The sequence below is a fragment of the Tursiops truncatus genome, chromosome 3 (genome assembly GCF_011762595.2).
Source record: "Tursiops truncatus isolate mTurTru1 chromosome 3, mTurTru1.mat.Y, whole genome shotgun sequence".
NCBI lineage: Eukaryota > Metazoa > Chordata > Mammalia > Artiodactyla > Delphinidae > Tursiops > Tursiops truncatus.
The window spans coordinates 49,158,309-49,173,275 of record NC_047036.1 but is presented as its reverse complement, the minus strand read 5'-3'; the positions used below and the strand labels follow the sequence as shown (position 1 = coordinate 49,173,275).

Here is a 14,967-nt window from a genome sequence, read left to right as displayed (position 1 = left end):
GCTAAATAAATGTCTGAGTGACATTCCTGCCACTACCCACAGTTCAGTGAAATAAAACAAAGAATTACTTGTCCTGAGTATTGCAGGATGTTTAGCAGCATCCTTGGCTCCTACCCACTAAATGCCAGTAGCACTTCTCTGGCCTTGTGACAATAAAAAATGTCTTTCAGACAATGCTGTAAGTCCCCTGGGTGGGGGGGGCAAAATTACACTCAGTTGAGAACCACTATTAAACAAGGATCTACTGTTTGTACGGAAAAGTAAATGTAAACCTACTTAATTCACACAATGACATAAAGCCATTTTGACTAGGGTTAAGAAAGTCATCAGTTTCTTCATTTCTTTCAGCTCAGTAAGAAAGTGTGGGGAAGAAATTAATTCTCGTTTAAGTTAAAAGAAAGTTATAACTAACACCTGGATAGTTTCTAGAACAAAATCTTTCCTCTTTTATATGTTTTTATTTTAAAGTAATTTATTTCAAGGTGACAGTTCCTGAAAAATCCAATGACTTATTAATATGATCTTCACATAAATAAGTACAAAATTGTGCAAAGCTGTTTTAAATCATTTCACTTTGCTAGGGTTTATGTAAAAATGAATTAGAGTGGCTAGGATAAAATGAAATCCGTATCATTTAATTTGTAAATTCTTTAGTTAACAAATCCTCTTTCATCAGAAGTGATATTTTATTTGTGAACATATTACTTTATACAGGAGAATTAAATCATTTTAATTGTTTTAAATTAATATAAGTGGACATGTTCTTTCTCATATTTTCTTCATTTGACTCTGAATCATGGTAGCACACCCTAGCTTTTGGTATAAGCTATGTCTTTATTCACATCACACAGTTAGGGTGAGACAACAAAGAAGCAATTGCTTCCAATGCACTGCTCAAAAGATCTAGCTGGAGTATGTATGTATGTATGTATTAGACTGATCTAAGGAATATTCTAAAAGGAAAATAAATCTGCAATTCTTAGCATCAAAATAGCCAGTCTTATGCCTCTGACTTTCAAACAATACAGTTTTTGCTGTTTTCCAGCGTAACTCTTTCCCACTTCAGACCAAGGTAATTAACAATTATTTAGTAAGTGTTCAGTTTACCTTAAAAGTTATATAATGGTGAATTTTCAAGTAAAATATCCTTAGAAACATCATATGAGTATTAAAACACATTGTTAGGCTACAGTAATTAAAATAGGCAGGGTTACAGACTACAATTTGGAGTTCTGAAATAAATCCATGTTAATCTGGCAACAGAGAATCTGATTGATAAAGGTGGCATTTCAAAACAGTAAAGACAAGACAGGCTGCTGATTAATTTTGTGACACAAGCCATATGTGTATGTATGTGCATGTATGTATTTATATATTTATATACATATACATATACAAAAAAAGCTGATGCTCTACTTCACTCCTTTATCAAAAAATTTCCAGTTAAAGATTTAAATGAAGTAAGCCCATAAAAACACAAGAAATGATTTCTTAAGAGTGGGGTAGCCATTCCAATCACTCCATAAAACCATACACAACAAACGAAGAGTTCGAAAACAAAGTCAAAAGCCAAAAAAATGCTGTCAAATTAAAGAGATGAAAACAACTACCACGGAAAACTCAATATACAGTGATGATCTCTCAAAGAGGAGTGCAGATCCGGATTGATCATGTCCTCAGAAGATAGCACTTCATCTTTCAGAAAGAGGGTCAAATGAAGTGAAAAGAAAAAAAAGCCTCACGGATAGCTGTGAGGGGGAATCTGAGAACTGAAGCAGAGACAATTTGCAAAACTGTACCCAGGACTCACAAAACAGAAAAACTATCCTAAGCCATGACATGCAAGACAAGCAATCTAAACCCATACTATTTTACCACAGTTCATTTAGATCCACGTATTCCAAGACAAGAAAACTGACAACTGATCCAATGGTAACTGCATTGAACTCGTGTTAAAGGTAAGACCAATGACTGACCCAGCAAATTGACTGGCTTACAAATTCTAACCAATCCTTGACAAGACCATTCTGTAACTAAACTCCAGCTCCCAATGTGTACATTCTCCCTTGTAGTAACAAGCTAATAAACCTAACTTTGTTCCTAGTTTTAGATAGATATATAGACAGACAGATAGATAGATAGATAGAAACAAAGATGAGAAATAAGGGCTGATTTCTTTAATCTATAAACAGCTTGTTCAGGTTACTGACTGTCGCCTAACAAACTAGTCCAAACTAGGTGGCATAAAATAACAACTATTTTTTAATGTTAATGGAGTCAGTGAAGCCATCTTGGAGTTGGAACTACCTGAAGAGTCACTCACTCATGTGTCTAGCAGTTAATGCTGGTTGTTCTCTGGGACTTCTGCTGGGGAAAATAAGACCTATGTTCTCCTTGTGGATGCTTGGGTTTCCTTACAGCATGGCAACTGGCTTCCAAAAATAAGTGTCCCTAGGGAACAAGGTGGAAGCTATATCTAATGATCTAGACTCAGAAGTCATAAAGCACCAGCAAGCCTGACCAGTTTCAACAAAAGGAAATACAGGCCTAACATCTTAATGGGGAAGAATGTCAAAGTCACATTTTAAGAACGGCATACGGAATGGGAGATATTATTATGACCATTCTTGGGAAACATAATCTGTCAGAAAACTCTTATTTAAAAGCAAAAAAAAACAAATAAAATTTCTAATAGAAAAATATAAGTCATTCATCAAACAAAGGGATATAAATGAGCTACAAGCATCTGAAAAAGGCTCAGCCTCACTCATAATTAGAAAAAGTACATTAAGCAACAAATTACCGCTTTCTAACAATCATATTTTCCAGGGTACAGGACAACTCATGTACCACCACTGGGCACATAAATTTAAATTGTTAGTTGTTTTCCTTGAAGTGACGCGCTTACTTTCGAGAAAATGCATGCCAAATGCTCAAGTCTGAATGATCATATTTATCTTTCAGCTGCTCTTCCACTTCCACATTCAAGTAGCGTTCATGAAAAAGGTTTAATTCAGCTCACAACTCAATCACAAAGGTACTTTTCTTCAAGACCAACCACTGTCAGAGAATATTCCCATTTTGACACAGAAAATATTTAAAAGTTGAGCACTCAAGAGTGGAGATATATGAAAATTAATAATTTGTACTATGTCATCAAAGACATTCTTAAATGAAACTGGAGCTTTAAAAAACAAAAAACTAAGTGTATGGTAGTGGAGAATATGATGACTGCTAGTATAGTTTGCTGTCACTGACCTTATTAATGCTGAAGTGCCAGCAGTTATACCCACCACTGGGTACAAAACATTGTTTTAGCACCACCAGTACAAATGTTCACACAATGAAAAGGGAAATAATATCTTAGTATTATTATGAAATCATTATTATTATTATTATGAAACAATAATACTGTTGAAAGCGTTTGGGGAACCCCTTGTTATCTGTGGGCTACACTTTGAGAACTGCTGCACAAGAGATGCATGGGATGGAGATCCATTCAATGGAATGTCATTGTGTGCAGCTATTAGAAGAAATAATGCAAATCTAAATTTATGTACAGGAAATATGCTCATGCATTTACTACATTTAAGAGGAATCAAGCAGCAAAATAGAATGTATAGTGTTTCTAATTTGTGAACTACATACAGATGTTTATATATGTAAACTAAATGTTTGGAAAGATACATATAATGTTAGTAAAGGTTGCCTTGGCGAAAGGGTATTCCACATCATACAATGATTTTGTGATTTTTTAAATTAGTATAGGTTACTTTTATAATTTAAAAAGTCTTCAAAATAGGAACCTCCTTACGTAGAACAATTCTTTGAAAAGGCTTCTTAAATTTCCCTTTCCTCAAAAGATAGACTCCTTATAAAAACACAATTAGCATACTGATAATTTATTGAGAAAAAGAAAGAAGCAGAAGAGGAAAGCAGGAATAGAGTAGGAAAACCCATCAAGAAGACAGTCTAAAGTTCACTGTAATGTTACCTAAGTTCTCCCAAACCAGGTCATATTCTTCATCTAAAAATATGAAGACTTTATTTATTGAGTCAATACCACATTGCCAAAGTTTCCAAGTGAACAGTGGCAAATTACTGAACTCTTCCTGATTAAAGTTTTCAGTAACAATTCAAGTAAATAATGAATAATGAGAGGCTGCCTATTTTTTTAATACTCAAGAACAATACTGATGTAAGCAGGGAATTAATCTGAGATCTCAAGTAAAAGCAAAAACTTAGAAGCCAGCACTTCATTTAGTTCCAAGAGCATTTTCAATAGAATTTTCTTTTCTAGTGTCTTTTGATTACTATGATGTAGCCTACTGTGAAAGATCTTAACCTCTTGATCTCAGACTACTTTTTGATTAACATTTTAGCTCCACCACAGGGAAAAACTGCTATCTCAGGAGGATGCCTGGTTATCAATTTGTGCCTTTATTACATCTCAGTTGGATTATTCAATTCATTACTTCCTATCCTCTTGGATGGTTTAATGTTACTTGCAATTCCACAGTTTGTAAGAGCTGAATTAACCACTGCAATAGCATATTTCAAGATATGGGGTAAGTTTAACATTGATTTTGAAGTCTCACTTGGTACAGAACGTTTTGTTCAATCCAACTTTGAAATATTTAGTATTTTTTATATAGCTGGCCTTAGGTATATAAAAAATATACCTAGGATAACCTTTTTTACATTTTAGCATCACCTAGAAATGAAGATAAGGATATATTAACAGCAGTATAGCAGTCAGTCAAACTTACAGGTAGAATCTAAGCAAAGCATAGATAAAAACAAGTAGATCCTCCCATTTTAAGAAACTGGCTTTGTAATAAGCTAATGGCATTGAATATTTTTAAAGAATATGTATGTATTATTTACCAACATACACAAGAAAATAGGTTCTGTGGGTAGATAAACATGCTAGCAGAGAAAATACTGATTATAAAGATCAATGCTTTGTACATGGTGAGCATTCAAACATGCATATGGAATGAATACAAAAGAAAAATAGCTCATTTTGAAGATGCTACTCTATTGCCACTGTGTGGAGGTCAAGAGAAGCAGTTGTGTAACTGCAGCAGGTAGAATTATTTGGTACCTAAGAGTCAACAGAGAACTACTTTTAAGAGAATGGTGAACTGGGAGGATTTACACACAATTTTAATAAATTGGGCCTTAAGAGAATCAGAATGGTGAAAATATGTTAAGTGACAACCAAAAATAAGTGACAGCAAGCAAGTAATATAAAAATTTAACCAGTACAACTGCTTTACTTGCAAAATCAGAAGCAATCATTTATAGTCACTATTTTTCAAACTGTTCTTTAATATTAAAGTTTAAGAATTGAGTTTTAAAGCTTTCTTGGAGGCAGAGGAACAAAGACAAATTTTACCTATTTATAATGTTTTTTAAAATTAGATATCAATAAAAACATTCATAATGAAAAATTTAGATCTGATTTTCTTGTTAACAAACCAGCTTCTGAATGGCTTTTTCCTATTATCTATCTACAGACTTTATAGATCACTATGTATCAAAGACTGAAGAAAAAAATGAAAACATCTCAGCAATTCTGAAGGGAAAAAAAAGAATCAGATGGCAGGCCATAAAGTAACAAATGTGAGTACTTCTATGTTAATGATTAAAAAGCATTCAAGCCTATACTTCTATAGTTTCAATCAAGCAGTAGCATAAAGAATATCCAGTAGTATGATAAATGAGAAAAATCTGACAATTAGTATAATAGATTTTCAGGAGCCATCTATGATACTATTATAGGTTATGTAAACAGCCTGTAAATATTTCATATTTTTGTTGAATAAAGAAAAATGAGAAAACGGGACATCTTTCATTGTTATCAAAATAAAATTTGAAAACTTCACAAATTAAGCAGGGATTAAATAAAACAATTTTTATTTTCAGTAGTAAAAAGTTGTATCAAAAGATTATTTTAGTAATGTGAAAATAAGAGAAACGATTTTTTTCTTTCAATACTTTAAAAATGCTGCTCTGCTACTGGCTTGCCTGCACTGTTTCCAATGACAAGTTTGTCACTGGCCTTATCTCTTTCCCTCTCTATATAATGTGTCTTTTTCCATTATGCTAGGAGGTGGATCCAAAAAGATATTGCTGTGCTTTATGTCAGAGTGTTCTGCCTATGTTTTCCTCTGGGAGTTTTATAGTATCCAGTCTTACATTTAGGTCTTTGATCCATTTTGAGTTTATTTTTCTGTGTGGTGTTGGAGATTGTTCTAATTTCATTCTTTTTTTAAAATTTTCTATTTTATTTATTAATTTTTGGCTGCACTGGGTCTTTGTTGCTGCATACAGGCTTTCTCTAGTTGTGGTGAGTGGGGGCTACTCTTCGTTGCAGTGCGGTGGCTTCTCTTGTTGCAGAGCACAGGCTCTAGGTGCGTGGGCTTCAGTAGTTGTGGCACATGGGCTCAGTAGTTGTGGCTCACGGACTTAGTTGCTCCGCAGCATGTGGGATCTTCCTGGACCAGGGCTCGAACCTGTGTCCCCTGAACTGGCAGGTGGATTCTTAACCACTGTGCCACGAGGGAAGCCCCAATTTCATTCTTTTACATGTAGCTGTCCAGTTTTCCCAGCACCACTTAATGAAGAGACTTGTCTTTCTCCATTGTATATTCTTGCCTCCTTTGTCATAGATTAATTGACCATCGGTGTGTGGGTTTATCTCTGGGCTTTCTATCCTGTTTCATTGATCTATATTTCTGTTTTTGTGGCAATGATATACTGTTTTGATTACTGTAGCTTTGTAGTATAGTCTGAAGTCAGGGAGCCTGACTCCCTCAGCTGTTTTTCTTTCTCAAGATTGCTTTAGGGGCTTCCCTGGTGGCGCAGTGGTTGAGAATCTGCCTGCCAATGCAGGGGACATGGGTTCGAGCCGTGTCTGGGAGGATCCCACATGCCGCGGAGCAACTGGGTCCGTGAGCCACAACTACCGAGCCTGCGCGTCTGGAGCCTGTGCTCCGCAGCAAGAGAGGCCGTGACAGTGAGGCCCGCGCACCGCGAAGAGTGGCCCCCGCTTGCCACAACTAGAGAAAGCCCGTGCACAGAAACGAAGACCCAACACAGCCAAAAATAAATAAATAATTAAAAAAAAAGATTACTTTAGCTATTAAGGGTCTTTTGTGTTTCCATACAAATTAAAAAACATTTTTTTCTACTCTGTGAAAAATGCAATTGGTAATTTGATAGAAATTGCAATGAATCTGCAGATTGTCTTGGGTAGTATAGTCATTTTGACAATATAGATTCTTCCAGTCCAAGAACACAGTAAATCTGTCCATTTGTTTGTGTCATTTTTTATTTCTTTCACCAGGGTCTTATAGTTTTCGGAGTACAGGTCCTTTGTCTCCTTAGGTAGGTCGGATTTTGCTTTTAAGCTTTGTTTGGCAGGAACAGAGCAATACCTAATCTAGGGCTAATTTTGCTCCACTGCCAAGGTAATACAATTCTGAGTCCTCTACCTAATACTCTGTGAATTCTGAGATTTCCACTCTGACATGAGGGACTACTCCCTGCTCTGTGTCAGCTCTGAGTATTGTTCTCGTAACAATCCATTCTGAAGGTTCTTTCTCTGGACTTGGGTAACTTCTGCACTTGTATGTGCTAATCAGTACTCAGGTGAAGACTGAGAGGGGACCCAATGAAGATCCCCAAAATTCTATGTGAGCAGCTTCCTCTTCTCTGGTAACCTGAGCCACTCTGGTGTCTTCAGATTTCCAGCTTCCTCTCCTCAAATCAGAGAGACCACTGGGCTCCCTAGGCCACTCCCTGGAAACTGAAGGCAGTAATATGTGGCAATCAGCGGGCTCACAGTGTTTGTTTTTTGTTTCTCAGGGATCATTATCTTTCGTATTCTGATCTCCAATATCTTTTTTAAAATGCAGGTGGTAAAGGCAGTCAAAACATACAGAAAAGTTGCTATGTAAGTCTAGCAGAGGGCAAGATCATTTCTGTAACTGGGTATGGGTAGGAAAGGTGATCAGTGAGAAGAGAGAGTACCTTATGAGAAAAATGGCAAAAGAGTAAGCTGAGTGGAGAGAAGGAGGATAAAGGGGCTACTCCAGATGGAAGGACTAGTATGAACTCCATAACAGAGACAAGAAAACATAGATATGAACGGAGATAAGTTATTTGGTTTAGCAGACACATGGGGAAAAAGGAAGACAAGCCTCAAAAGGTTGGCTGGAGTCATATTACAGAGGTCTGTAAAGATTAACAAGGAGTTAAATTCTTATTGCAGTGGTTCTCAACCCTGGTTGTACATCAAAATAATATGTGCCCCTTTAAAGAAATATGTATGCTTGATTCCCAGGCCCAGAAATGTAGTAGGTCTAAAGCAGGGAGGCAAAGGATATGGTTTGTCCAAAGTTAAAAACAGCAGAAAACAAGGAAATCTAGGTTAAAAGCTGGGAAAGTGATTATGAAAACAAGGACGAATTATGGGGCTCCAGATAAAGGTACAAAACAGATTTACCAGGAGAAAAGGAATAGTTAGTGAGGAAGAAGAAGAGGTTGTGATGAGAGAGAAATGTCAGAGTTCAGGATTTTGGATGAGATCAGTTCCAAATTAGGATAAGTTCAAGATTTAGCATGAGAAATAGAGGGGGAAAATGTAACAGAACTGGGCGAGTTGAGGAAAAGCGAAAAGCTCTAAATTCATAACCAGAGTGACATTTCATGCAAGTTGAATACTAAAGAGTATTTTCAACAATTGTGTAATTTACTCAATGTTATAGGGTAAGGATTCTCAAAAGGCAGTTCAGAAACCACCAATAATAAGCTAATGGATTAATCTCATATTATTTGTAAAATAAAAATGTCTTTTTAACATGCATTTCAAAATACTGATATTGAATTAAGAAGAAGACAGTTCCTTATTAGTGACAAATACAATTTTGTCTTTCTACTAGTTCTGCTGAGTTTTTTAGAGGTAAATGGGAACAGGCAAAAGAATAATCTTACTGGTTCTCAGTGATCAAAACTCTTCAGGCCTAGGGGCAGGACAGGAATAAAGACACAGACGTAGAGAATGGACTTGAGGACGCGGGGAGGGGGAAGGGTAAGCTGGGACGAAGTGAGAGAGTGGCATGGACTTATATATACTACCAAATGTAAAACAGATAGCTAGTGGGAAGCAGCTGCACAGCACAGGGAGATCAGCTCGGTCCTTTGTGACCGAGGGGTGGAATAGGGAGGGTGGGAGACACAAGAGGGAGGAGATATGGGGATATATGTATATGTATAGCTGATTCACTTTGTTATAAAGCAGAAACTAAGACACCATTGTAAAGCAATTATACTCCAATAAAGATATTTTTAAATAAATAAATATTATGTAACAATCTAAAAAAAAAAAAAAAGAAAAACCTGTTCAGGGGGAGTTTACAATGTCCCATCCCAAACCACCACTATAGTGCAAGCTGCTGACATTATATTTGAACTAAAAATTTACAAAACAACATTGTGGAATATTTGCAGCTGATAATAAGGTAACTTTCCCTCCAACAATGTATTCTATATTCCAAATGTAAGTAAAAGTCTGAGGAAAACTGCTGTATTTCATAGTTACGCAAATAAGTTTTCAGGGAGAGTTGATGAGAAGGAAGGAAGCTGAAGGGAGAAGGAGAAGAGGGAGGGAAACAGAGGCAGAAGTGGAGGAAGAGGCCATCTATCTGCTCTCAGACAGAGAAATATCAGGTACCTGAAGGGTATGATTTTCAGACAAGTTCCACTCCCACAATGCAGCACTTGTCCCTCCCTGACCCAGCGCTGTATTTGGCAATAGTAGCACAGGACACAATACTCACTCGAAGGCAAAATGCAAGGTATGCTCAGGCTTTATTATATTTGCCACAAGACTTAGGATCTGGTCATGAATTTATCAAATAAAATGAACCCAACCTAACATATCATCAATTTGCTTAGCTGTGCTACAGCAAAAGCAGAAGACCATATGAATGATGTTTAGATAGACCTTTATTTGTGCTACTGCTTCTACTAGCACAAGTGAGTGAGAAGCTAGTGTAGTTTTAATAATGTTCAACTTATTTATACCCCATTATCAATTAAAGCATCTCTTAAGTATGTATAAAACTAGATTATTATTTACAGAAACAGATTATCAAAATATTTCTAGGGCTTAAACTTTAACAGGAAAGCATGATCAACACAGCTTTACTTATTATATCAAATGTTTCATTAACAATGCTTTCTTAGCAGGTGCCAAAACATTGCCAGAAAGCATTAATATGCTCAAAAACTTAAATTTGAGAAGTGTCAACCTATAAATGCCTAGTATGTCGCATTTCACAAAAAAAGAAATTATAAGGAACTTAAAATGTTAAGGTATTAGCTAAATTCTTTATAGAAGAGGTCATGAAATTACCATTCTACTACTGGAGTATACTGGACTGAGAGGAAACTTAGAAATGAAGTGTAATGCTTAAGCCACATTCAATCTTCTCAGAATTAGTTCCCCCCAAACAGAACAGAGAAGAGCTGGATAAAAAGGCACACAATCAAAAGTCTGGACTGCTTAATAGCTTTCCTGAACAGAAATTTCATCCTTATTTAAGATGAAATACAGAGAATTCTCATAAACTTATGGAAAATCATTTGGCACATTTGATATAATACTAATCATCCACCTTTCTAAATTATAATCACTGCTGCTTCACTCTACCAAAGCAGCTACTGAAATGAATACGCCCCATTTTAGGGACTACTTTAAGACAACAATGACAGTCAGTAAATCAGACTTTCAACTATGTAATCCTGGAATCAAGCAGCTACACTTTTTCTTCCAAGTAAATAAAAAATTTCATTTTAAAATGAAAAAAACTCTTTGATGCTAGATTGGTTTTTCTTTTGAATAATAATTCATAATCATCTACCAGCAAACACTTCCCTTTGAAACTACAACCAAGACACATTTAGATAATTCTCAAATAATTTCTAATGTTAAAGATATCACAGTACAAGAATGATGATATAATTACAGAAAGAAAGTACATAATTCATTCTTGTAACCCTGAAGATACAGTGAAACTAATCTTGTTTGTTACTGAAAAATTAGCACTGTATTCACAATTATATTTATTCAAGGCTAATACACATAATCTCAGCATTAATCATAAACACTGTGGTATTTATCAGCATAAGACTAAAAGCCTTATGGCTAAGGCACTGGAAATCTTAATAGAGATGACAATATAAATCTACATCAAATAGCTACTGTGACAACTAATTTCAAATAAAATCAGCCACTTTAAAAAATAAAAGTTGTTCTATAAATCAATACTACCTAAAATAGAATAATGATAAAATAATGAGTGCTCAAATAAAACTAAATCAAAGAACTTTAAGGGTTATTTCGAAAACTATGTTCTTACACTGCTCTCTGAGATAGTACTGCACTTACCTTCAAAATAAAGTTAGAATTAAAATTACTACTCTATGATGTTACTAAGGATTCTATATGTAATGAAGAATAGACCTGGGTAGATCAATTTGCAAAGGGCAGATCTACCAGACTAACCGTGTTACTAAGTGTACAAAAAGCTGATCTGAAAGGAAGCAGAATACCTATTATTCATTTATAAGTTCAGAACATTATTAAGAAAAATGTTATCGTATTTTTCTATAACACCAATGATATATTCAAGGCTTAAAAAGTAGAGGGGAAAAGACAAATTGTTATGTTCTACCAAAAGATTATCATTATTCTAAGTGAAGAAAATACATTTTGCATGTATTTAGGATACTGCTTAGCAGTCTCATTTCATGGGAGAAATATTTCCAGAGATATATTCACAACTGAAAACTTCACTAGGACACAGATAGTGGGGAAAGAAAGGAATGGTATTAAGAGCTTTAAAAAAAAAATCAAATAATTTTTTAGCTCATAGGCCTTGGAATTTACTAATCCAATTTCCCCCTCATTTCTCAGATGAGGAAATGATTCTCAAGAGACAAGGTGACTTCCTCAAGGTCATAATTAACAACACAAACAGGACTAGAATTCAGGTTTTATGAACTCTTGGATATTGTCCTTTCCTCTACACTAGTGCTAGGGAAATGACATCTAGCATAAAAACAAAGTAAAATGGATTAAACTCAAACACAGTTTAAAAGAAGGCTGTCAGAGCCATGCAGTATTAGCTGTACACCTAGGATGAAGCCCTTGAGGATTAATGTGGGATAATTCAAGGAGTGAATATCATGAGTAGACTAATGATAGCCAACACTTACAAAGTAATTATTAGGTGTTCAGCATTATCTATCTCATGACCATTTTATGTATTAATTTATTTATTCTATTTTTGAGGTAGAGAGTGGTGTTGTTCTCAATTGCGAATGAGGACAGAAAGTACAATGACGTTAATAACTGGTGAGGTCAGGAGACTAGAGCAGATTCCAAGAAAAAAAGGAGAAAAAGTTTATTTATGTAACTATTTTATATTCACGTGTCAAAGTATTTAAAAATTTATGATTATAAATAATTTTAGAGATAAGATATTTTAGATGTTTCCTATTTTTGGTTCCTTTTTCTTATCAGACTCCTGTAGTGAGAGTTATGGTTTTCAAAACAATTTAGCAGTTAATTTAAAGGCATTCTTATAAAGGCTTGTAATGTATTTCAGAAAAAAATCATTATAAGATCCATGAAATAGGGAATAAAGAAATTTCAATAAATCTCAAAACAGAAGAATTAGCATTACAATTTAAATAAGGTTTGAGGGTCACATGGTTCCTGTAAATAAAGGAGTAAACCCTCTGCTAAGACAAGAAACAATTATTTCAGATCAAAAGTTAAACTCAACTTCCTGTACTATGAATGCAATTTATCTGTTTTAGGAGTATACCCCAAATTTCAAAACTCAGTTATGTTACATTAATTCTGCAACAGGGTCAGGCGGATGGATGGACGGAAGGAAGGAAGGAAGGAAGGAAGAATGGACCACCACATATTTTGAAACCTCCAGAATATAATGACAATATATGGTTTTCCCGGATTTTAGAAGCTACTTTTGTAACTTACCATCTTTTTCCTCTTATCCTGTTCTGTGGGTGGCTCTTCATCTTCTGTTACTTTCGGTTCTTCAAGATGAGACATTAACATACAGCTGCAGTTTTTAAAAAAATGTTTTAAATAAATAAAAAAGTCTATAATATACTAAAAACAAACCTCAAAATACTGAGAACAATAATGCTTCTATGTACCAATATGTGAGGAATAGCTAGATAAATTAGATGTATAATTAAAAAGTTTAATTATGAAAAGATATCTCACTTTTAAAAGGGTCACACCAAAAAAAATTTAGAGCATTCTGCTTCAGTATTTAGGTAATAAATTGTAAGAAATTTATTTATAGGCAACTTTTGAACCATAAATCACTTGACAAAGCAAGGGGTACCTTTTATATCTTTCTAAAAAATGATACTAAAAAAAATACACTTAAAATTAATACTTCTTTTCCACTAATCTTTATATGTCTAATTATTTATGTTTCATAACAGTAACAGTAATTTAAACAGTAACATCATTAAAACATTAATTATTAATTATGTAACAATCTACTTTGTGCTCCAAATTACATTACTATGCTATGAGGAACCTGTCCCTGATAGCACTTGTACCAGCAGGACAGTTATAAATCATTTTATTTTGATTATCTGCACTACTGCTCTTCACCATTAGCAGAGATAATAGAAATACAGCTTCCTATTCAGTCAACATTGGTTCCAGGGAGACAAGATATGAATATTGTCTAATGAATCAAGTTGATAGAACAAATGTCACTGTTCCTAATTTAGAATAGAATTCAGTAATTTATCAGAGTCATAGGTTCTTAACCAATAAACTGTGGCAAAGAAAGCTTGGTTTCTCTTATGTTTTGTGGCAAGTACAGGAGAAGGACACTTCCTAACTCAGCCGTGTAAATAACTTTTGATTCAGGGTTAAAGACAAGCGCTGACACCAGAAACCTGATCAGGCTCACTCCTGCAGGGGACATGAATGTCCTTTTATCCTTAATCCCCCACCATTAAAAAAATAATTTTTGGAACAACTGTCTCTGATGAGTCAGTACACCTGGTGGGATCAAACAGTAAGAACCTTAAACTGGAAATCAGAAGCCCTGAAAAACAGCAAGAGCTCAATCGCTAACTCACTTCATGGCTTTAACCTCTTGGAACTGCAATGCTTTCGTTCACCATGATATACAAGTTGACTCTTCAACAACATGGGTTTGAACTGCAGGGGTCCAGTTATACGCAGATTTTTTTCTAGTAAATACTACAGTACTACATGATCCCTCGTTGGTTGAATCCAAGGACGTGGAACCAGAGGAACTGTGGGTATGATGGCCAACTATAAAGTATACTTGGGTTTTCAAATTCAAAGAGGGTGGGTACCCCAATCCCCGAGTTGTTCAAGGTCAACTATAAAATGATACAGCACAACTAGTTGGCCAAGGAACTCTGACACAAAGTTGGAAAATTATGACATTATTATCTCAACCCAAAAGGTATTTAGTTTAATAAAGTAAAATGTTTAGAAAAAGTCTAGATCCCAGTTTGCATTTTAGAACTGAAGTAAGATGGAGTTCCTTCACTTAAGCTATTCTAAGTCTGCTGCAGACTTGAATTTTAACTATCTATTTAGCAATAGATCTGGATCTCCATGGAAGTATGCTTTGTACTGCATCAAATCCCTTCAATACATCCCAAAATCTGTCAACTTACTTGTATAGTAAAAAACTCTCTGTTCTTCCTTCCCTAAGTTAAAAGATTTATCACACTAATAATAAAGTATATTCTGGATATAAATATACACACTTTTTCCCCAAAGACCAGGATATTTTTACTTTGCAATTCTGCAAATTGCATTCATTTGGGTCTCTGAAAGGAAGAAAGTGGAGAAAA

General features: G+C 34.9%; 1 protein-coding gene across 7 annotated transcripts in view; it reads right to left on the bottom strand.

Annotated features, from left to right (window-relative positions):
* The window catches only part of IPO11 (importin 11), a 249,283-nt gene that overhangs the window by 48,713 nt on the left and 185,603 nt on the right, over positions 1–14,967 (bottom strand). For 6 of the 7 annotated variants that reach the window (XM_019929989.3, XM_033852894.2, XM_019929990.3 and 3 more), the window contains exon 29: positions 13,082–13,166. The exons of the other annotated variant lie outside the window; for it this stretch is intronic. In XM_019929989.3, the coding sequence (XP_019785548.1) occupies positions 13,082–13,166 (85 nt within the window). The remainder of the gene's footprint in view (positions 1–13,081; positions 13,167–14,967) is intronic. 7 annotated transcript variants of the gene reach the window in all.